The 24,763-nt window shown below is 37.9% G+C and overlaps 1 protein-coding gene across 1 annotated transcript in view; it reads left to right on the top strand.

Annotated features, from left to right (window-relative positions):
* Nucleotides 1–24,763, top strand: part of NEGR1 (neuronal growth regulator 1) — a 952,382-nt gene that overhangs the window by 535,625 nt on the left and 391,994 nt on the right. The window contains exon 3 of the mRNA XM_062191543.1: nucleotides 19,259–19,384. Within this exon, the coding sequence (XP_062047527.1) occupies nucleotides 19,259–19,384 (126 nt within the window). The remainder of the gene's footprint in view (nucleotides 1–19,258; nucleotides 19,385–24,763) is intronic.

Here is a 24,763-nt window from a genome sequence, read left to right as displayed (position 1 = left end):
CCAAAACAAAAAACAAAAAACAAAACAAAACAAAAAAAACCCTCCTCATTTAGATCTCTAGATCTCAGCATATTACACAACACAGTAAATGTTTAGGAAATACTCATTCTTGCTATGGGTTTCTCCTTAAGACATGCCCAATAGGAAAAGCAGGGAGCCACAGTATTCACTTTAATTCCTATCCAACTGCATTCTAGCTTACTTTCTAGAGCAAATGTGTTGAGAAGATCACACCATTTATTTTCAGCTTAGGCTTCAGCACCAGTTTCCTGCTATGCTTGCTGTACCACATGGAAATGAATAGGATCTATGTAGAAGTACATGCCTTAAATTATTGATATGAACTGTATCAAACCATTAAAAGGACTCTCATTAACCGATGACATTGTATTACATTGAATTTTGTGAAATTGCCTATATCTTTTTATTTTAAACCTACCAAAGACCAATTTTAGATGTTACAACATAATATGTGATTCTATTATTTCTTTATTCTTCATATATTTGTTCACATAACTTTCAGTGGGTATACACTTCATTCATAATTAGGATAATAAACACTATTTACAAAGAACAAAGAAACCAGAGTTCTTCAAAGCAGGCATTGTTTTTCTAATGGTGCTGAAATGACACATCTTTGCAAGTACAGAAACCACCATAGCAGCTTTCAGATATAAAATCTGCTCAAACACATTTTTAGAATCCTGAGCCTATCAAGGAACACTCATTTGAACCTGAACAGGTTTACCTCATGAAATCAAGAGCCAGGTGTTATTACTCTATGGCTCCATGGGTAGACATTGGACTCTCTGGAGCTTTAAAAAACCCTAAAGCAAGCTTTTAGCTATGGGAAATGGTAGCAAAGAAGGCAGCTGGGTTCTAGTTTGACACAGCTGGGTTGTTTCCTCCAGTTTATGTGGAAAATAATTCACTGCCAAGGATGAGGCAAAAAAAAGTTCACTGGGCCATTCTGGAGGGCATCTGTTGGCACATTTCCAAAAACAACACTAGAGCTGGCCACTGGGTTTATGGGAATAATGACTACTCTGAAAAAGGTACATGCTTTTCTTAAGATAAATTCCTGGAAGGTGAGTAATTGAAGGTGAACCCATTGAAATGGGTTCAAAATTTTTAAAGTTCTTAAAAATATGCTGCTAAACTATTTCCAGGAAAAAGCCTATTAATAATTCTTAATAAAATGTTACCATCACTGCAGGTTTTGAATATAGAACGAAGAATTCTGGCTTGCTAGGCATGAACACCTCAATTCATGTGCTCTAAGGTATTTCAGTTGTGGTGTTTATGGATTTTGTAATCATTTTTTTAATTAAGAAAGGCAACAAATTATGCAAACTTTTTAGATTCCCTGTGACACACAACACTGTTGAAAGAGGGCTGAACCCTTTCTGGTGATGTTTGCTGCAGCTGGCATCAGTGGCAGCTGCCTAAGGGTTTTGCTGCTATTGTGGTTCTGATTTTAAGCTATTCCTTCTATCTGAACCATCCAAGTAAGTGAGGCTGAAGCTAGCCTGAGGTACAGTAGGGATATGAACTCTCTTGTATGACACTCATGTGCAGAAGCCAGTTATTGATCTTCTAGCCAAAATGAATCAAAAGTAAGAATCTTCACAGTTCAAAAAATATTTCTGCCATCAGAGTGTTTTGTGTAACAAGTGAGAAGTTTGTCTTCAACAAAATATTTAAATCATTGTATAAATATTAAGGTTCCAAAATCTAGCATCTCTAAATAAGTTTATAAACTGATTTACTTGAGAGGCACACACACACACACAGAGACAGAGACAGAGAGAGAGTCAGAAAAAGAGGGAGAGAGAAAGAGAGAGAGCAAGTGCTCCTACCTGTGGTTCACTCCCTATTTGCCTGCAATGGCTGGGGCTTGATAGGACCAAACTTAAAAGCCAGGAACACAATCCAGGTCTCCCAAGGGGATAGCAGGAACCCAAGAACTTGAGTTATCATTGTTCCCCATTCAGAATCCTTTTAAATTCTTTCATCTCATTTCATCTTAAGGTATACCAAATCTTATTTATATATGTGTGTTTGTGTTTCCATTTACCACTGAAAATGTACCTCGCCAGTAGTTATGTGTTTTTTTTTAATAAGAAAATCTATATTAAAATTTGGGAACTCATTTCATTCTCTTATCCCACTGAGGCATGATCCATATGTTTCATGGTCAAGCGAATATGGAGAGAAATGGGAGAGGGAAGGTATTCCCCCTTTATCTTTCTATGACTACATATCTTGTGGGGTTTAACCCTCTCAGGTCCCTTTTTTCTTTTCATTATTTGTATTGTCTTCTTCACTGCTATACAGAACCAATTTTGGGTTTTCCCAAAGAAAAATAACATGATGGGGGAAAGTTGCCCATGGCATATTTCTACTTCCTGTTTGATACCTCCTTTACACCCAGAATTCTGCTCTCAGCAAATTTGAAAATAAATGCCAGCTATTAAAGCATCATCCCTTCTAGGGACAATTCTATTTTAATATTAGACTCCTGAAGGCAAATAACTTGTCTGTCAATCTGAACAAAGGTCTCTCTAATCACAGTGGAAATTTTAAATAAATTTGGCAGGACGGTTCTTTCTGGCATCTTGTAAAATAGTGTTTTCAAAATCTGTGGTTTTTCAAGGTCAATACTAGCCATTTCTCTGAGATCTCCTGACATAGCCCTCATCCCACCCCAGGTAATGGAAAGCTCATCAGTTTATCCCTGTTAATTAGCATGGTGGATGCAGGCAACTAATGTTTTAAACCATCAAGTTCTACTCAAATGCCATCTGTTTCAAAAAGCCTTATCAATATCAGCACCTTCTCCAATTCTGACTCCACAGGAAGAGTTAGCTTTCTAAGTCTGTGTTCTAAAAACACGTTGTGGGTTCTCTTTGTAGGACTTACAACTTTCTATTGCAATTACTGATATTATGGCTTTCTAACTCTTCAGACATGGACTCCTTAATCTCCCTGATAAAGTTGGAGCTCAATAAAAGTCTGTTGAATATGTATAGATACATGGATTAAAATAGGTCACTCTGTTTCATAGCCAATCCCTGAAAGACAAAACATTTTGAGAAAAATTTGTGCATAGATTTTGTAGATGAGGAAAAACACCAAGATAAGCAACATGATTCAAAATTTGAAAGGAAGTCTGAAAGACACATTTTTATGAAACGTGTTCTTTACCTCCTGGGTTATTCTGGCATATTCTATCAGTAGGCAATTCATGAATCTGGCAAGCTTGCATTTACAACTCATGCTTGGATATTTTTTTCCCATTTTATCACTATCTCTGAGTGATGGGATGAGGGGAGAAGCCATAGAAACCTCTGAAATGTCATAAACTACAGAAAGTCAGTTATAGTCTATCAGCTGGAGAAAACAATGGTGCAGGCTAGATGCTGGCCATCAAACCATCAAGTACCCACGAGCAAACCAATTTAGAAAAAAAATCATGAAAAATATCTTCTCTCAGTTTGAGAACAACACCTTTTCCAGGAGGTTTGCTATGTAACATAGATCTGCTTTCACCTTTTGGGACCTGGCCAGGATAGAAAAGGGAAGTGCCAGCCCAGTGAAAGGAAGAATGTTCTTTTGATATTTCCAACCATTACCCAGAGAGGGGAGTACAAAAAAAAAAGCCAATTCTCTCAAGATTTATAGTTATGTCTAGCTTGTTGACTCAAGCAGTTTGGAAAAGCTTCAAAAATACAGTTTATCTGAACTAACCCAGGCTCTGCCAAGCCTGTAGAGGAAACATTTTTAAAAGTAGAAATAATAGGTACATATTATTGGAGTTGAATCCTTTTGACTCTAACTTTGCATATCTTCTGAAGGAATAAAATACCCCAACCAACCTACATATGAGTAACTACTGCCCAAGGTGTGACAGCCCATTCTTATGAAAATAAATTTGTATAATTATTGTCCAATTAGTTCTTTGTATTTTTATAGTAAAACCTACAGTAGGCATTGGGTTAGGTAAATGCTCTGCCTTTAAATGAGTTAAAAAGAATACTGAATCCCTAGACTCAGAGAATCTCCTTGAAAAAGAGAAGTCATACAAACCCTTAGAATGATAATTGCATTTTCCACCATATTCTCTGAAATTATATTATTTCATGTTTATAATAGTATGAACTTTTATGGGAAATCATCTCTGAGAAGTCGAAAAAGTGTTAGTTTAGCACACGAGAAATAGTAAGTGGCTGGCACTGTGGCATAGTAAGCTAAACTTACTCTAAAGAAAAGATTGACAACAAACAAGTAAATGACAAATACCAATGTCAATCACAGATTCCAACAATGAAAATTACAAGAAACTGAAAGTGTAAAGGGGCAAAATGTTATGGGTGCCAATATTTATTTACATATGATGCAAACTGTCTTAGTCAAATTGTGTTGCTATGATGAAATTCCATTAATAGAGTGTCTTGTAAACAGAAGAAATGTATTTCTCACAGTTCTAGAGTCTGGGAAGTCCAAGATACAGGTGGTAGTCGATTCAGTGCTGGCGAGGGCCCATGTTCTCCCAGATGACAGCTTCTCACTGAGTCTTCACACAGAGGAAGGGGCCAGCTAGCCCTCAGGAGTCTCTTTTATTTTTTTCCCCCAGAAACCTTTTATTTAAGGTATACAAACTTAATGCATTTCATAAATACAACTTTAGGAACACCATGATTGTGATTCTTCCCATCTTACCTACCCTTCCACCCCTACTCCCACCCTTCTTCCTCTTCCTTCTCCTATTCCCATTTTACTTTTACTAAGATTTATTTTTAATTAACTTTATACACAGAAGATTAACTGTATAGTAAGTAGCAAGTTCAACAAATAGTATGAAAAAATTGTTCCTCAACTGTTTTTTGATTTCTTTTTTTATTTCTTCTATGACCCACTGTTCATTCAGGATCACATTCTTCAGTCTCCATGTGTTTGCATATGTTCTAGAGGTCCTTGAGTTGTTCATTCCATGGTGGCCAGAAAAGATGCATGGTATGATTTTGATTTTTTTTTTAATTGGCTGAGACTTGCTTTATGGCCTGGCCTATGATCTATACTAGATAAAGTTCCATGTACTGGTGAAAAGAATGCGTATTCTGCAACTGTAGGATAAAAGGTTCTGTAGATATCTATCAGGTCCATTTGGTCTATAGTGTTGGTTAATTGTTTCCTTGCTGAATTTCTGTCGGATTGATCTGTTCATTACTTAAAGTGGGGTATTGAACTCCCCCATTACTATTGTATGCGAGTCTAAGTCTCCCTTTAAATCCATTAACATTTCTTTAATAGCCAGGTGCCCTATAATTAGGTGCACATACATTTATAAGGGTCATATCTTCATGTTGAATTGATCCCTGAATCATTGCATAGTGCCCTTCTTTGTCTCTTTTAACAGCTTTTGTGTTAAAGTCTACTTTATCTGATACTAGAATAGCTAAACCAGCTCTTATTTGGTTTCTATTAGCATGGACTCTTTTTGCATCCATTAACTTCCAGTCTGGGTGTATCTTTTTTGGTGAGATGTGTTTCTTGTAGGCAGCAAATAGATTTTGTTGTTGTTTGTTTTGTTTTTATTTTTTCCATTCAGCCGGTCTGTATCTGTTAACTGCAGAGGTGAGGCTATTTACATTCAAGGTCACTATTGATAAGTAACAAGTTGGCTCTGCCATTTTTCCATAAATATTCCTGTTGTTTACTTTGGATTTCCCTTGTACTTTTACTGGGAGATTTTCTGCCTTCACATTCTTTCATAGTGTTGACCATGCTTCTGTGTTTCTGTGTGTAGCACATCTTAAGCATCTTTTGTAATGCTGGATGAGTGGTGACAAATTCTTTCAATTTCTGTTTGTTATGGAAGGTCTTTATTTCACCTTCATTCATAAATGAGAGCTTTGTAGGGTACAGTATTCTGGGTTAACAGTTTTTTTTCTCTTAAGACTTGGAATATATCTCATCATTCTCTCCTAGCCTATGGGGTTTCTAATGAGAAGTCAGCTATGAGTCTAATTGGAGATCCTCTGAAAGTAGTCTGGTGTTTCTGTTGTGCACATTGTAAAATCTTTTCTTTAGGTTTTACCGTGGAGAATTTGACTACAATGTGTCATGGTGAAGATCTTTTCTGGTCATGTCTATTAGGAGTTCTATGTGCTTCCTGCACTTGGATGTCCCTTCTCCAAATTAGGGATATTTTCTGTAATTATTTCACTAAAAAGGTTTTCTACTCCATTCTCTCTTTCCATGCCTTCAAGAACTCTTTGACCTGTATGTTGGGTCATTTGATAATATCCCATATATCTCCAACACTGGTTTTTAGTTTTCTAATTTTTTCTCCTCCTCTTTTCTTCCTTCCTTCCTTCCTTCCTTCCTTCCTTCTTTCTTTCTTTCTTTCTTTCTTTCTTTCTTTCTTTCTTTCTTTCTTTCTTTCTTTCTCATTCATTCATTCATTTTTTTTCCCAATTGTGGCTTTTATCTTTGGCCTATGCCTCTGTGGATTAGTGGAGTATCTGCTCATTCAGTGAATACTCTGAGCCCTGTGCTGGATGTGGTCAGGGAACTCTGTTTAGTGCTCCAGGGTGAGGGGAGTGTCCAAGGTGACTCACAAATGAGGTGTACTTAATCTCTCTCTCTCTCTCTCTCTCTCTCTCTCTCTCTCTCTCTCTTTTTATCAGAGGGAAGATTTGTTCAGCTCTATTAGTATAGTCTCATGCTAACCTCCTCTCCTCCAAGGAGATCAGTGCCTGGGTGCTAGCCCCAGTACGTACAATGTCTACCCCTAGTGTCACAAAAGCCACACAAAGGATACATGCAGTCCTCGATATGAGCACAGATCTCACAGCAATGATCCTCACCAGGGACTCAGGGAGCTCCGAGCATGTGGAGCTGCCTATAGTGACTGCCCAAAGCCCCAGCCACACCCTGCACCCCCACATGCAGCCACAGTGTTTTCACAGTCCCAGCACACAGTATTCCACAGTCAAGAGCACTCAGAACCCTGTCAATACTCCCAGTTTGACTCAGGCATCTCCTCTTGGCTGGTTGCTGGGCACATAGCTGTTAATGTATGTCCAATATGGTGCCTGCCCACTCTTGGCTAGTTATAGGACACCAGTGCCAGGTGGTCAGGGAGAGAGAAATGTGCCCTCCACCTTTCTTCCTCCAGGATGGCAATTATACTGTCCCCCACAGGGCTCCAAGCCAGACCCATGCAGGGCTCTTCCCACAGCTTTATCTCCAATGGCTTGTGCTGCTGCAGTCTGGTCTCACTTCACTCTCCAAAGCTGGTGCTGAAACTTTTGGCTGCTGGGGTCCTAACTTGTGTACTTCCGCACCCTCCATGTAGGTCCAGTGTCCCTCTAATTTGTGTGGAGTTTCCTCTGCCATTTTCTCCCTAACTCTTCCCTGAGATTGCACTCTCTCCATGTTTTTTAAACTATCTTCCCCTAGACTAGAGCAGTAAGCTCCTTCCCTATTCTGCCATCTTGGTGCCTCTGGGAATCTCTTTTATATGGGCACTAATTGCATTCATCATCTAATCACTTCCCAAAGACTGCAACTCCTAAGGTCACAATGGATGGTAGTATGTCTGCCTATAAATTTTGGGAGGTTACAAATATTCAAACCACAGTGCATAGTCAGAAAAATCCACCTTGTTTTAATATGATTGAGGTAATGGCTGACACAATATTTTTAAACCAAATTTTTATATTTTAACATTTATTCTGAAATTCACATTTTACTTTGAAATCTTTTGGTTAGTTTTTGGGATAGGAGAAGACATTATGGGGAGAAATGAGTTGAATAGGGCATCAGAGAGAGAAAATAACTTTTTTTTTTTGTCCCAGTGAACCTGTTTGTCCCAGTGAATGTATTTGAGGAACAGATGTAGTGATTGTGTGCACAATCAAATAGATATATTAAGGCCTTTTAAGGTATTTTTGCAATAAGCCTATATAAGAGAATGAATGGGAAGACACAGAATGCACTTGCCTGTAAAACCCTGCTTTCATTTCGTATCTGAAGGAAACAGGTGGGTTTGTGCCCAGAACATTGTGGTTATAATGGGAGTGTTTGTGGACCAGATTAAATTAATACTCAATCCACATTTTAGTCCTAGGACTATATTTGTATGTGCTATGATCTTTCTTGGACTATGACAGCATAAGAGCTCAATGGGGCATTTAATTGATTCCAGTGAGCCAATAAAACTGTTCAGATCCAAATAGCCCACATCTTGTGTTTACAGTTGAAACAACCATCAAATGCATTCTCTAAGGGTTTTCAATATCACGTGTGACCTATTTCACATGTCATACAACTTACTATAGGTGCAGACTCTATTTTATTGTTTCTAAAAATCATCTTATAGGCTCTTAATATAATAAAACACTGTTTTTCTTCGGAGAGCGGCAAGATGGCGGAATAGGAAGGAAGCACATTGATAGTTCGTCAAGACACACGTTAATATAAGTGGAGATACTGCAGGGTCAAGGAAGAGTAGGGGAAGAAACAGCAGAGGAAACTCTTCCAGAACTAGTGATTCACAGTGGACCTGCGTGGAGAGCGTGGGAGCCCAAGTTCGGGACAGCAGCGGCAGACTCAACGCACCAGCGCTGGAACGCGAGGTGAGCCGAACCTCCATAGCCCGAGACACCAGCGGGCAAGCGGAAAGAGGAGGCTAGAGGGAACGAGGCTTGAAACTCCATGGGGAAAAGTTCACCAGGCTAACTAGAAGAGAGAGAGGAAAAAAAAAAGTGACCGATACGGACACGAGTCTCTCTCTCTCCGCTCACCTCTCAAAGGCGAGCAAGACAAAGAGCAGGCGCCATTTTGGACATACGTCATAAGCAGGGCGACCTCAGGTCTGCACCGGCCCTGAGCCTAGCAGAAAAACCTGACTCTGGGGGGAGGGGTGAAATAACTGGAGATTAGCATCTAACTTGGCAACCCAGTGGGAGACTGCAGGAGAATTGGAGCCCACACTGAGGGCAGCAGAGATTCCCTGTGTGGTCCTTGGGAAAGAGCTTCCGATCTCTGGCTCCTGTGGGTATATCATTTGCCTGCTAATTACTACCTCCAATTACGTTCAGCTGTGCGGAATTACTTCCCTTTTGAATCAAAAAAAGAAAGAGAGATTTACCACGCCTAACCTGGGAGTGTCATCTTTGACACACCCTCAGCCCTGAGGAACCAAACACAGCTCTCAGTCCACACTCATCTCAAGCCTCTAAGGCTCCACCGAAAGCAGACAGTCCACTTAATAAGGAGCCATAGTGTAACAAGAAAAAACACCACAGTGAAGAAACCAAATATCTCCAACATGCCAAACAACAAACGCAAAAACCAAGCTAACAAGAACAAGGAAGACACTATGACGCCCCCAAATGAAAAAGACACCCCAATTCAAGATTATGAAGATGATGAGATCGAAGAAATGCAAGAAGCGGATCTCAAAAAATTGCTAAGAACATTAAGAAGTTCTCAAAAACAAATTCTTGAACTACAGAAATCCTTCATGGACAAGATAGAAAATCTCTCTCGTGAAAATGAAATATTAAGGAGGAATCAAAATGAAATGAAACAACTAGTGGAACAAGAAACTCTGATAGTGACGAGAAATCATAATGAAATGAAGAATTCAATAGATCAAATGACAAACACATTAGAGAGCCTTAAAAACAGAATGGGCGAAGCAGAAGAGAGAATATCGGACTTAGAAGACAGAGAACAGGAAAGGAAACAGGCAAACCAAAGAAAAGAAGAAGAAATCAGAAATCTAAAAAATATTGTCGGGAATCTACAGGATACTATTAAAAAACCCAACATTCGAGTTCTAGGAGTTCCTGAAGGCATGGAGAGGGAGAAAGGATTAGAAGGCATTTTCAGTGAGATACTAGCAGAAAATTTCCCAGGTTTGGAGAAGGACAGAGGCATCTTAGTACAGGAAGCTTATAGAACCCCTAATAAACATGACCAAAAGAGATCCTCACCACGACATGTTGTAATCAAACTCACCACAGTGAAACACAAAGAAAAGATCCTAAAAGATGCAAGAGAGAAACGTCAGATTACTCTTAGAGGATCTCCAATTAGACTCACAGCAGACTTCTCATCAGAAACCCTACAAGCTAGAAGGGAATGGCGAGACATAGCCCAGGTACTAAGAGAGAACAACTGCCAGCCCAGAATACTATATCCTGCAAAGCTCTCATTTGTGAATGAAGGTGAAATTAAGATTTTTCATAGCAAACAGAAACTGAAAGAATTTGTTGCCACTTGTCCAGCCCTGCAAAAGATGCTTAAAGATGTGTTACACACAGAAACACAGAAACATGGTCACCAATATGAAAGAAGGTAAAGGAAGGAAACCTCACAGCAAAAGATCACAGGAAGCTCAATTTATCTTTGACATAGAATTAAACTCTAATGCTCTGTTAAAGCAATGTGTTAAAGTAATCTATTGTGTTCTCTTGATGTCTGTTAAATTCTAATTGTTCAAAAACAGCTGAATTTTTATTAAGATCTATGGGTTATGTAAATATGTGCTTATTTTCAAAGATTTGAACAATCACCTTGTAACAAGATCAAATTTGGTCTATGAGTTTATAATTTTAAACATGGCGACTTAAAGTCTTTTGTCATCCACAGTTATATATGATTTGCTGCTCATAAAACTAAAGCGTTGTTGGTTCTGTGTGTAGCTGTCCTCCTATGGGTTCCTATGGACTTTTTCCAGCCACTTCCATTGTATTCAGTACTTTGGGATGGCTCTGTAAACAGATGAAGCCAATAATGTATTAACAGTACCAACTGAGAGAAAGTATGGTTAACTGAGGTTACTAAAAAAGCAATTCAAATCAATTGGCAATCTACAAAAAGAGTTAAAGATTTTAAAAGCTATTATTAAAAACGCTATATTGGTCTATTATGCTATGTCAAATGTGTGTACATATTGTATGTCCACATGGGGAAATTTTATTAAGAGTCTTATTTTAAATGGCTTATAGATAAGATTGTCCATAAATTTAAGCTGCTAAAATCAATCAAAGATACATTTTAATTTGAGTGACCTGAATCTATGTATCATATGTTTTAAACTTGTAGGTAGAAAGAAACTAAAAACATTTTATATGGTTGTGCTTAAGTTTGCTGGTTAAACAAACTACACCATGTTAGATATTTAAGAGGTGTTTTCAAATACATGATTCTTAAAATTTCTAGAAGGCATTGGATCTTCTGGTAAATGTTTTCTTAAGTTGTTATCTAATGGTTGAAACTGTTTGCTAAGTATTCATGTGATATTGCTATTGTCAGCAAGCGATCTAGGACTTGCTCCCTCATTTCTCTATTCTAAGCCCAACTTGTTCTTTCATTTCTCTATTCTCTTCAAGATAGGAAACTAAATCTATTATGAAGGAATCTGTAGGACGCACAATTTAATCTTTAGACCTTATAAAAGAGATGGCTAACATTTTTCTGGAATAGCATAGCCAAAATAAGAACTTAAATAATAATCTCATAGCTAGATTCACTTCGCCATCAGCAAAGTATACAGTAAGTAGAAAAAACCTCCCTTTCAGACCAAAGGGAAAGAAAGTTTTAAAGTGAGAATATAATTTTCCTCATGGGCATTGTCTACCTTAGAAAAACTACTACAGAACATGCCTGTGACTATAGACTTGTAGTTCAGGCCACCGAAGATTAGAGATGGGACACGGGCACTCCCTTGACTTGCATCCTCTGGTCTGCTTTAACACAAACCAGGAGGAAAAGAAAGCTAGGCATCAGAAGCAATGGGTGGCAGGCCTATTAATGGCTGATCTATACAGTGATCTGCCCTCAAGGAGACCCAACAGGCCAGTCCACTGCAGTGGCTTTCAATGTGGTAAGCCTGGGCTTCAGCAGAAGTCAGCTTGTGAAGAGCCCTGGCAGCTCTGCCAAGAGTTGGATCACTGGAAATGGACCTGCCCTGGAGTCGAAGGATGCCCAGGTCAGAGCCACAGATCTTATTGGCTCTAAGCTGAAAAGCCCTTCACTCAGCCCAACTTCCAAAGTGACCACTGCAGCTGAGGGTGAGGTCAAGTAGGGTCAGCAACATTGCAGGCAGAACTGTAAATTTCTTGTTAGAGTTGCCACCTGCCTTTACCTGGCCAGCTCTCCTCCCAGGCCAGCCAAGTAATGAAAGTCAACAGAGTGCCTTCCCCTAGGAGGTTCACACCTCCCTTAGGATATACCCCATGTGAAGAGATAGATAGGTCTGGGCCTCTTAACTTACAAGGCCTAAAGCCCACCAGATTATTATCAAGCCCCTTCTATCAGGTTCTATTTGCCTCTCAATCAGAAAACTTAATTGTAGCTTAGACAGCACCTTTCTTAGCTCCTCTAAGAATGACTCTGTCCTTTGTTCTAGGCCCTGTCTAGCGTACTTGGGCCTCATTCCTTTGTAATCATAACCTCTACTCTACCACCAATGGCTCTACTCCCAACCTGTGTGTACTGATGGTCCTCTTCCCCACTTAATGCTGTATAATTGTTCAAACCTGGTTAATGCCACTCTTAGGATCATTGGTTACTATTCTCACTCTGTCTTTTATGACCTTGTCTAAATATGATCAGAGTCGGCAAACTTGGAAGGCTTCCATAGCCTTGGCAACTTATGACGACAGCCTAGGGTGGTTACTGGTGCCATAAACTAGAGTGTCAATTTGTTGGGTCAACAACAGGAGCCACTGTGCACTTGCTCCTCATGTGGGATCTCTGTCCTTAATGTGCTGTACATTGTGATTTAATGCTATAACTAGTACTCAAACAGTATGTTTCACTTTGTGTGTCTATGTGGGTGCAAACTGTTGAAACCTTTATACTAAATTGATCTTCTGTATATAAAGAGAATTGAAAATGAATCTTGATGCAAATGGAAGGGGAGAGGGAGCGGGAGAGGGGAGGGTTGCGGGTGGGAGGGAAGTTATGGGAGGGGAAAGCCACTGTAATCCATAAGCTGTACACTGGAAATTTATATTCATTAAATAAAAGTTAAAAAAAAAACACTATGTGTTCATATGCTTCCTGTGATATACAGATTGGTCACCCTTATGTTGGCTTCTCAAATCAGTAATGGGTGTGCTCCAGACTAAATGATTGAATTCTTCGAGGAGATTATTTTGAAAATTGTGAAGACTGCTCATTAAGCAAACGAAACATTTTATTTCCACACATCAAAAAAATATGTGCACAATAAAAGAAAAAAAAAACACAAAATACTCACAAACTCAAATGATGGGGAATAATCTAAAATAGGTGGTCATGTGGAAATCATATCTGGTTTGGATATGTATTCTAAGATTTCCCTGAAGGCATTTGTCTCATATTTTGCTGAGAATGCCATAACAAATGGGAGGCTAAGGAAGGCAGTTGGGGAATGACAAATTGCCTAAATTTGCCTAGAAGTGAAGTCAATAAGAGATTAAAATTGCTTTTTAGAGAATAGAAACTGATAGATACAACTTAATATGCATCATCTGACTATGGAGTGAACTTGATAGAAATTGAAGTCTTGTTAAGTAGTAGTTGAATTTAAGACCACCAGATGAAAGACAAACCAGATTGTAATCCGGATGGTCCAAGAGTGATTCCTTTAAATGAATATGACAGTTTTAAAAATAATTTTACTCAAACACAACCTTGAAATCCGCGAAGCCATCTTTGTGGCCCAGCAATTTAAGCTGCTGTTTGCAGCACAGGCATACTATCTGAATACCAATTGTATCCAGTCCTGGCTGCTCCACTTCTGATCCAGCTCCCTGCTAATACATCTGGAAAAGCAGTAGATGATGGCCCAAGTGCTTGAACCCCTATCTTCCATGTGGGAGACTCAGATGGAATTTCTAGCTCTTGGCTTCAGCCTGGCCCAGCCCCATATATTGCAGCCATTTGGAGGAGTGAATTAGTGGATGGAAGATTCTCTCTGTCTCTTCCTCTCTCTCTGGAACTCTGCATTTCACATGAATAACTGAATCCTTCAAAAAAATGAAAATCTACTTCTATTGTTCAGAAAGCTTCTAATGTTTTTTAATATCTCTGATGTACACAACAGTTAATTGTAATCATGATTGTAAAGTCTTCTGTATCTCCACTTAGAGTTCCATGGTCAGTATGTTATCTAGAACTTCTACACTCTGTTGTTTTTATTTATGGTGAAAATAATGACCATGATCATTATATCATAATAATTATTTTTTGCATATTAAAAGTTTATGTTTAGATAAATAGTTTTATTTCTTGTTTGTCTTCGGTGATAAATACTTAAATAATTCACATAGCAACCCTTAATGTTTCATCAATCAGTAGTTATTTAATGTCTTAAAATTGTTGAATCAATGGAACACATTTTCTCTTTTTACAAAATTATTTTCAAGTATTTAGAAAAGACATTGAAAACTTGAAATAAGGTGTGTAGAAAAGGATCATACATCCAGAACAATAAGCTATATTAAAATAAATCTCATTTTCCCATTTTTCTATACAAGTTCTAGAATTATTGGACATATCTACCTTCTAGCTTGTTGACTTAAGGCATGCCTACTATATTGGACATAAGACATACAAATATTCACAATAGTTGAGAATCTTCCTCGCCTGTGTGCACACATCCTTTATGAGCTAACTGTAACCCAGGAATAGCTACCAGGAGTGATGACTTTCAGAAGCCTGAGACCTTACCATTCTTCCCTGCTCCTGCATCCAGAGTAGAAGCATTCCTTCTCGCTTCCACTTCTTAACCTGTGCTTCCTGGGGCCCAGTGCTTAGCACCTTGCCATTATACCAGTTCTGGTGGCAGAATTGGCATTTCTTTCCATCAAGCATTTGACCAATTCTCCATATCTCCAATTTTGTTATGCTATATTGAGGCTGGTAGATTTTTCCTAGTTGTTTTTGTTTGTTTGTTTGTTTGTTTGTTTGTTTTGACAGGCAGAGTGGACAGTGAGAGAGAGAGACAGAGAGAAAGGTCTTCCTTTGCCGTTGGTTCACCCCCCAGTGGCCGCTGCGGCCAGCATGCTGCGGCCGGCGCACCACGCTGATCCAAAGCCAGGAGCCAGGTGCTTCTCCTGGTCTCCCATGTGGGTGCAGGGCCCAAGGACTTGGGCCATCCTCCACTGCCTTCCTGGGCCATAGCAGAGAGCTGGACTGGAAGAGGAGTAACCAGGACAGAATCTGGCGCCCTGACTGGGACTAGAACCTGGGGCTGCAGGCGGAGGATTAGCCTATTGAGCCGTATTTTAAGTAGCAGTGCACTGAATAATTTTGTGTCCAAACTATCCTTCACGATTTACTTAAAAAGAAATCAACACAAAATTTATCACTACTGATTCAAATCCAGTAAGCATATTTGTTGGACATGTGTTATATAGAATTGGAAAGAAGAATGTGAAAATATCTGTCTTCTCTTTAATATTTTCCTATCTATTTTCCTCTTTTAATTCCTGATGGCAAAGAGCATAGCTTAAAATGTTTAAAAACTTTCTATGGATGTAGAATTGTTCCCTCTTAAAACTCAGTAAAAGATGAGTCTTGCACTGAGTATAGGATGGCTTTGAATATTCAGCAAAGCAGCACCTGCAGTTGCCTACACAAACCGTAGTGCACAGGAAGGCTTTCACTGGCCTTCTTTCCACAGCATCTGCTGCCAACAGGCAATGTGCTCTGAGAGGAGCCTTGCCAGGGGGGATTTACCTTACTAACATCCTCTTTCCAGATGTTTTTTCCCTATGGCACATCCTGAATTATGAGGTTCTGGGAGATGATTGTAATCGCTGAGATGACAGGTCACACCTGGAATTCACTACTCTTTCCCCCACAAAACAATTTCCTGAAGTTAAATGTCAAAGCTAAGTTTATTGCTAAGGGACTTGGTTGTTTTTCCATGCAGTCAGATATCAGTGCTCAATATTAGCTTCAAAAATAGATATTTAAAGAAATATCTAACCTACTTTATGATCAGTTGGCATAAATAAACTGTCAAGGTACACCATCATTTCTCTTTAATATGTATACTTTCTGCCATGACTCAGTTATATGTTTTAAATATATCAATAAGTAGCCAGATTAGACTGTGAGCTCTGTGTTCTAGCTTTTAAAAAGAAGAAGGGGCAGGTTAACACCCTGGCCTGAAGCACTGGCATCCCATATGGGCGCTGGTTCTAGTCCCGGCTGCTTCTCTTCCAATCCAGCTCTTGGGAAAGCAGCCTGAGAAAGCAGTAGAAGATGGCCCAAGTCCTTGGGCCCCTGCACCCACGTGGGAGACTGGGAAGAATCTCCTGGCTCCTGGCTCCGGATAGGTGCAGTGCTGGCCGTTGTGACCATCTGGGGAGTGAACCAACGGAAGGAAGACCTCACTGCCTCTTCCTCTCACTGTCTGTAACTCTATCTCGCAATTAAATAATTTTTTTTTTATTTGACAAGTAAGGTTAGACAGTGAGAGAGAGAGACAGAGAGAAAGGTCTTCCTTCTGCTGGTGCACCCCCCAAAATGGCCGCTACAGCCAGCGCATTGTCCCTATCCAAAACCACGGGCCAGGTGCTTCCTCCTGGTCTCCCACACTGGTGCAGGGCCCAAGCACTTGGGCCATCCTCCATTGCCCTCCCTGGCCACAGCAGAGAGCTGAACTGGAAGAGAAGCAACTGGGACTAGTACCCGGTGCCCATATGGGATGCCAGCGCTTCAGGTGGAGGATTAACCAAGTGAGCCATGGCGCCAGCCCCAGAAATAAAATCTTAAAAAAAAAAAAAAAAGAAGAAGAAGAAGAAGATGGCCCAAGTCTTTGGGCCCCTGCACCCATGTGGGAGACCCGGAAGAAGCTCCTGGCTCCTGGCTTCCAATCGATGCAGCTCCAGCCTTTGCCGTCTTCTGGGGAGTGAACCAGGGGATGGAAGACCTCTCTCTCTGTCTCTTCCTCTCTCTGTAACTCTGTCTTTCAAATCAATTAAAAAAAAGGAAGCCACTATACAAGTTTTTTGTTTTTTAATAGTGAACATTGGTATGTGTGTATGTGTATATGTATATGCATATTATATATATATATCCATGTGCATTTTAATAATTACTTTATCAAACTTATACCTACTTGGAAATATTCAAATGACAATTTTGTGGTTTTTATGAGTTTATTTTTATTCACGCCTTTATTCACCAGTGAGTTACAAAAATTTCTCTCTACTTTCTTCTTACCTTATTTTAATGCTTTTATTTCAGTACTGTTTCAGTTGAGCTGAAAAGAGTCATCTGTTTGGGATGATTTTTATTTTTTATTATTTTCCCGAGAATAGCTCACTGAGGAGTTTGATGATGAGATGTTTTACATGCCAATTAAATCACGTCATTTAGGAACAGTTACACTAGTATATCACTTTGGAACAAGCCTTCTCCTCAGTCACATAAACTCTTATGTATAATCAAATACTTCATATTTGTAATCATATCATCCTTGATTTAATTGTAGCAGAGTTTTGGTTTCATAACAAAATCAAAGATGATATTCAAAGTATGGGGAATTTAATTCACAATCACAATAGATTTTAGTAACTGCTTTTTAAAACAACTGCAAAAATATCTCTTGCATAATAAACCCAAAGAATAGAACAATTAAAAGGGTTCTAGTAAAACAAAATCTTGTTTTCTGGTAATTGAAAAGATGTTCAATCACCAGCTATTTAGATATGAACTGGAACTGGAAGAGTGGCGTTGTGTACTTTTTATAAAGAATACCAAAGCTTTTTCATGGCGCCAGTCAGTAATGCCCACTACCACAGTGGTGAAGTTTGCAAACAATTTTAAGGCTTGAGAAAAGGGTAGTACTGAAATTAAAGTCAAATACCAAGTATGTGTTTTGCAGCATCTCATCATCATAGCTAATACCGCCACTTTTATATGTCCCTGATCATACATTGACTTATTTACAGCAGCTATATAGGGTTTGTCCAACTGTTGTCTCTGGCTTTCAGATGAGGATACTACAGCTGAGATGGATTAATAGACTCACCCTGAACAATTCAGCTACCTAGCAGACAACCAAGGGTTTATATCCATTCCATTTGAGGATTGTATGAAACCCTTTGGTTTCCAGAGACTATGGAAATTTAATACGTGATGATGGTTTAAGAATTTTTCTTTGCAACATTTGACAAAGTGTGTTCCATGATGAAATTCGGGAATAATAGTGTCTTTAGTCTGATACATCAGAGAAAACACAATGTGATATTTCCCCCTTCACTCTTGTAAATTCACAGTGCTCTAACAGGTTCTAAGGAGTCCTGAAGGGAAGAGGACTTGCTGTTTCAAGTCATTGCTGACGAGAATCCATTCCTTTACTATCCTTAAAATTGGTCCTTTTTAGGATGTCAACGCTGAGAAAATGTCAGTGCTGAGAAACTCTAGCCTAACCACGTGCCTGATAGAAAATTGAAGCCAAAAATGCCTTTCTGACCCTCACTTCTTACCTTCCCACCTCTGCCTCCAATCCACTCCCAGACAATGCATCCTGGGAGGTAGAAAATGATTGCTAAAATACTTGGGTCCCTGCCACCCAGAGAGACCTCAGTGGAGTTCCTGACCCCTGGCTTGAGAACGAAAGCATTCTCAATCTCTCTCCCTCCCCACTTCTGTCTCTTTGTCACTCTGCCTTTCAAATAAATAAATTTTAAAAGTTATAGAATAGGCTGGCGCTGCGGCTCACTTGGCTAATCCTCCGCCTGCAGCGCGAGCACCCCGAGTTCTAGTCCATGTTGGGGCGCTGGGTTCTAGTCCCAGTTGCTCCTCTTCCAGTCCAGCTCTCTGCTGTGGCCTGGGAGTGCAGTGGAGGATGGCCCAAGTCCTTGGGCCCTGCACCTGCATGGGAGACCAGGACGAAGCACCTGGCTCCTGGCTTCAGATCCGCACAGTACGCTGGCCGTAGCAGCCATTTCGGGGGTGAACCAACGGAAAAGGAAGACCTTTCTCTCTGTGTCTCTCTCTGTGTCTAACTCTGCCTGTCAAAAAAAAAAAAAGTTATAGAATTAATAAATCCAATTAACAAAGATTTCACAGTCTTTAAGGTTCTGGAGAATTCGTCTTTTTAGGTGAGGTCCATGGGCCATATGTACATTTCATCATCATATCTTTATTGCATTGTATCATGAAATTAATCATTTGTAGTTCAACAAAATTTATATTTATTTTCTGACCACTGCATGTTTTGGCATTTCAGTTCCTCCGAAGATATATGACATCTCAAGTGATATGACCATCAATGAAGGAACCAATGTCACCCTTACTTGTTTGGCCACTGGGAAACCAGAGCCTTCCATTTCTTGGCGCCACATCTCCCCATCAGGTAAAGTAGGAATATATCGGTATTGCTTGTGCTCTTCATTACTCTTCTGTAACCTCACTTATTCAGAACTTAAGAGTTAACTTTTTTGTGTGTGTTTATTTTTCATGAGGTGGACAGGATACATATTTTTATACTTCCCCTTTAGATCTAAAAGCACCGCAGAACATAATTTTTGTCTCTTGATTCTTAGTCAAGGTTAGGTTCACTTTAGTATACTAAATAATCAAAATTCAATTGATAAAAGGTTCAAATGGAAACATCACAAGAAAAACATCTTCATTTAAATATGAGGGGATTTATTCAGTCAGCATTCATGTATTAATACGCCAGCATGAACTGTTAAAGTAATTAGAGGAGAATGGAATTATAGAAATGATGAGGTTGCTGAGTCTAATTTCAAACTGTAGTTGAGAAACAAGGATTTTGGGGTTAGAATTTAACTGGCACAAGATCTAAAAGCCCAAGAATTTAAGTAACTTGTTCTAGATAACATAGGTAGGTGAAATTAAGGGATTTCCAGTGTTTTTGTTATAGTACACAGCTTCTCACAGAGATATATCAATTTTTGGAAGTTGCTAATAATTATTATCAAAACAGGGTTGTTTCTACAGGCCAATTCTAAAAATTATAAAATTTAGTAAAATATAGACGTGTAAACTACATAGCTTTGAGAGTTCCCTGGAAGTAAGAGTGGTGTTTTATTGAGCCTAGCCCACATCATTTCTGATAATTAAAATTTGATTTCATTTGTTTTGGTTTTTGTAGAAATAATTATGACAAGGTTGTTGTGATGAAATTGCTTTTAATGAAATCAAAAAGCACATATTATTAATATAGGCATAAGAAGAACACACTTGGAGCACTGTTTTATCTGCTAATTTTTTCTTTAATACTATTCATCCTTAAGTGTCTTTCAGTTACTCATTTATTCAGTCAGTAATAAGACTTACTCAGACTGCACGCTTAGTGTAACTATCAATGTGAAAGAAAATCAGTATAAGTATACACTTATATAATAGGCCTTATGTCCCCATAGTTATTACTGAAGTATGAGTATGCTCTTAACTGCTAACAGTTCACTCTGTAAATCAGATACAAAAATCAAAAAACTGGTACATGAGCAATGAGTTCATGGCAAGACACTTCATTGGGTGTAAGTGAAACAACCTTGGGACTAGCAGTTAGATAAATGTACTCTTAAACTGACTCCATCATTCATAAATTCAGCTAATTCTGGTACAAAACTCTAAGAGCCAGTTTCTCTCAGCTGGCATCCTGCTTTCCAAAAATTAAATGATAATTCATGGCTGTCTTTTAATTTACGAACAAAATGTATGTATTTATCAAGTATCACAGGAAGTTTCAAAGTATTTATACATGGTGAGTTAGTTAAATCTAGCTAATAAAGAAATAAATTAGCTCACATAGATAACTCTCTATCTACTTTTCACATTTTTTAAATTATAGAATATATGTTCATTAACTGTGTTCATTATGCACTACAACTTGTTCCTCCTACCTGACTGTAATTATGTATCTTTGACGAGTTGTGTGTCCTGGATTTTGTTAGACTCAAATAAGAGAATAGACATAAAAAATATAAAGTGATATGCAAATGTATAGCTGATTCTTAATCATCTTTTTGTGGATTTAAATCTGATATGACAATATAATTTTTGTAAGAATGAAACTCATAATCTCCATTTTTATATAATTTAAGATTAATATTTTGGATTCAATTCTTTGTAGCACTTGTTATTATGCATATTATTCATTTTTAAGTGCTTGGATACATTTCAGTTTAATTAAATAGCAGGAATGTTGGTTAGTGAAGTTATTAGAATAATGATAATGGATAACATCATGAAGCTGGCAGAAGACAGATTGGGTTTATAAGTTAAACTGTGCATAGATTTGTTTTCTGATCCTGTCATATTGAGCAAATGAGTAAAATTAGCATAAACATTAACTGCTATTCAGTGAATAAGTAGACTGGGTGGATATTTTTATAAATACTCCCAACAACTTCAAATTATAATTTGTCAATGATCTATATACAAATGTACAACATAGTGGACTTTCTACCTTAAGTAGTATGTCTAATAATTCTGTTAGCTTTTATTCAATTTATATATTTATATTTGAAAGGAGCAGCACTGATCTGTTTATACTTTACCTAAGAAACATCACTTTTTTATGTTCTTCTGTTTTGTTTTTCTGTATCATGGGAGAAAATATGCCTCAAGACAGTAGTCAACATATGAACAGTGTTGGTGTAAAGAAAAGACAATAGATATTCTATGTGCCAGTACTAGAAGCAATGCTAGTGTTTATTTCCTTTATCTGAGAGGTCAAGAGAGAGAGACAGAAGATAGAGACACAGGCAGACAGAGACTTCTCTCTCATCCTCTGGTTGACTCACTGAATCAGGCCAGGACAAAGTTTGAAGCCTGTAACTATAAACACAATCCTACTATCCCATGTGGGAAGTTATGATTTGAACTCAGTTCAGGTCTCCCACATGAGGACCTGGAATAAGATGCAGGTGCTATAATTTGGGATGTGGGTGCCCCAGCCAGTATCTTAACTGATAGGCCAAACACCTGCTCAAACACAGCAATATTTTGCACACATGTGATTTGTATAGTTGTTTTACCAATTCTTTGGTAATTATTGCTTATTCATAACTGAACCTTGTTTTAAAAATCAGTAGCAAAGGGTGATCACAGGAAAAAACATAGTAGACCTTTTCCCTAGTCTGCAGTAAAATAAGGCTGTGGGTTCAACCACATTGCAAACATCACTCTAGCCAGTTGGAGTGTTAATTCAAATAATTTGTTAATTTAAATAACTCAGGGTACTTTCACTAAAAACATCTTTCCTGAGAAGTTTCTTGACATATGAACGTCCTCACATTACTTATACTGAGTTTTCTGTTCTATATGTAACAGTTAATTTCAAATACAAGGTTTCAGGATGTGAACATTTAGCGTAGCAGTCAAGCTAGTTTTGAGAAATATTACCAGCTCAGTAATGATCAAAATTCAGATGGTGAAATATGAGTCCTACCAAATGTGTACAGGTCTCACACCATCATAAAGCCAAAAAATTGGCAGTTGAATCGTTATTAAGTTAGAGTTATTTATATACACACACATGTGTGTGAACATATATGTGTGTGTGCATGTATATAAATCATTTGAGGCATACAACTTGGTCTTTTTAATCTCTAAATATTTCAGTGTGCATTTCTGAAGATTAAAGGCATTCTCTTTACATAACAACAATAATTTCTAACTTCAGCAAATTTAACATTAGCATTATGATTTTATTCGATCAATAATCTATATTGCAATTTTGTCAACTAATCCAATAGTTACCTTTCTAGAATATTTTTCAATCTAGTACAGAATCCAATCCTGGATTATTTATCATATTTAGTAACCATACTGCTTACTGATAATGACAAATAAAACTTCCATGAACAATAATGGTTCTTTCCATCTTTTTAATTTCCAATGCACATATGTTGTATACTCATATTTTAAGTGAATCTCTTGTATGTTGAGAAAGCATGTAATTTTTAATCTACTCTACCAATCTCTATTTGATTGGCGTATTTAGATAATTTACATTTAATTTAATTATTCATTTGTTAGCACTTAAGTCTGACATGTTATTTTCTTATTTTATGCTTGTCCTCTCTTACTTTTGATTCTCTGTTTTCTTTTTCTTGCCTTCTTAGGGGTTATTTCAGCATATTTTCCAAATTCCACACTCTCTCTGGGGTTTTTGAATGTGCTCTTTGCAGTTTATTTCATTAGAAGTTTTCCTTGTATTCCATTATTCTAATTTTTAACTGACACATAAAATTGTACATTTATATGGAGTATAATACAATATTTTAATAAATCTGTACACCATGTATATCCAAATCAGGGTAAACATATTTACCTCCTCAGACATTTATCATTTCTTTAGGATGAAACATTCAAAATTCTGTCTTCTCATTCATTTTATTTTTTAAGAAAAAATATACAGTACATTATCATTTTCTATAATTACCCTGATTTTGCAATAGTGCACCAAAGCTTCTTATTTCTATCTAACTATAGTATAACATCTGTTAATCAACTTTTCTGCATCCCTTCCTCTCCCTATGCTGTCCAACTCTGGTAACCACCATTGTATTTTCAACTTTTATGAAATCAGCTTTTTGAGATTTCACATGTGAGTTCATGTGATAATTGTCTTTCTGGGCTTGGTTTATTTCACTTAGCATAATGAGTTCTAGCTCCTTCACTGTTGGTGCAAATGACAAGATTTCCTTTCATTACTAAATAATACTCCATTGTACTGCATTTCTTCAGCCTTCCTTCAGTTGCTATACACTTACATTATTTCATTTCTTGGCTATTGTGAAGAGAGTATCAATAAACACAGGAGTAGAACCACAGATTGATTTCATTTTCCTCAGATACATACCTAGTAGTAGAATTTCTGGATCACGTATTTCTATTTTTAGCTTTCTAAAGAACCTCAACAGTTTTCCACAATGGCTATACTAATTTACATTCCCATTAATCCCATTAAAAGTATGCAAGGATTTTCTTTTCTCTAGATCCTCAGTAGCATGTTATCTTTTCTATTTATGTTCAATCTAACTGTACCTTATCATAATGTAAAAGTGTTCAACTATTACCAGCTCTAGGGATGTATAGGAAATGTGCCTCCTCTTATGTATTCTCTTACTCTGCCTCATTTAAAATAAATTTATTTTAATTATTTTTTCTATATAGTGATAAAATATTGCTGTAATGTGATAATGTATAAGTTTTTGTTTCCTGCCAACCAAATTTAGAAAACTCAAGAAAAGTACTTTGTATATACCTCTTTTAAATTAGATCATTTTTCTTTCCTTCTTCTTGATATGATTCACACTTTTTAAAAAAAAAATTCTCATTTATTTTTATTTATTTTAAAGACATAGGCAGAGTGGATGAATGAGGGGGAGACTTGGGAGTGGAGAGAGAGAGAGAGAGAGACAGACAGACAGACAGAATTATCTCTCAGCCAATGGTTCCTTTACTAAATGCCCTCAGCAGCCAGGGCTGGGCCAAACTGAAGTCAGGAGCTGCAAACTCAATCATGGTTGCCTGCATTTGTAGAGGGATTCAGCTACTTGAGCCTTCTCTTGCTTTCTCCCAAGGTTGTACATTAGTGGGAAGCTGGAATCAGAAGAGCCAGTAATTGAACTCAGGCAGTCCAATATAAGATGCACACATCTCAAGTGGATTTTAACCACTGCACTACAGGGCCATCCCAGGTCCATTCTGTATTGTTTCTATTCTATGTAGAAAATTGCAGTTCTATTTAGAA

Source organism: Lepus europaeus, chromosome 5 (genome assembly GCF_033115175.1).
Source record: "Lepus europaeus isolate LE1 chromosome 5, mLepTim1.pri, whole genome shotgun sequence".
Taxonomy (NCBI): Eukaryota; Metazoa; Chordata; class Mammalia; order Lagomorpha; family Leporidae; genus Lepus; species Lepus europaeus.
The sequence above is the reverse complement of the archived record's forward strand: the minus strand, read 5'-3'. Positions and strand labels throughout refer to the sequence as shown.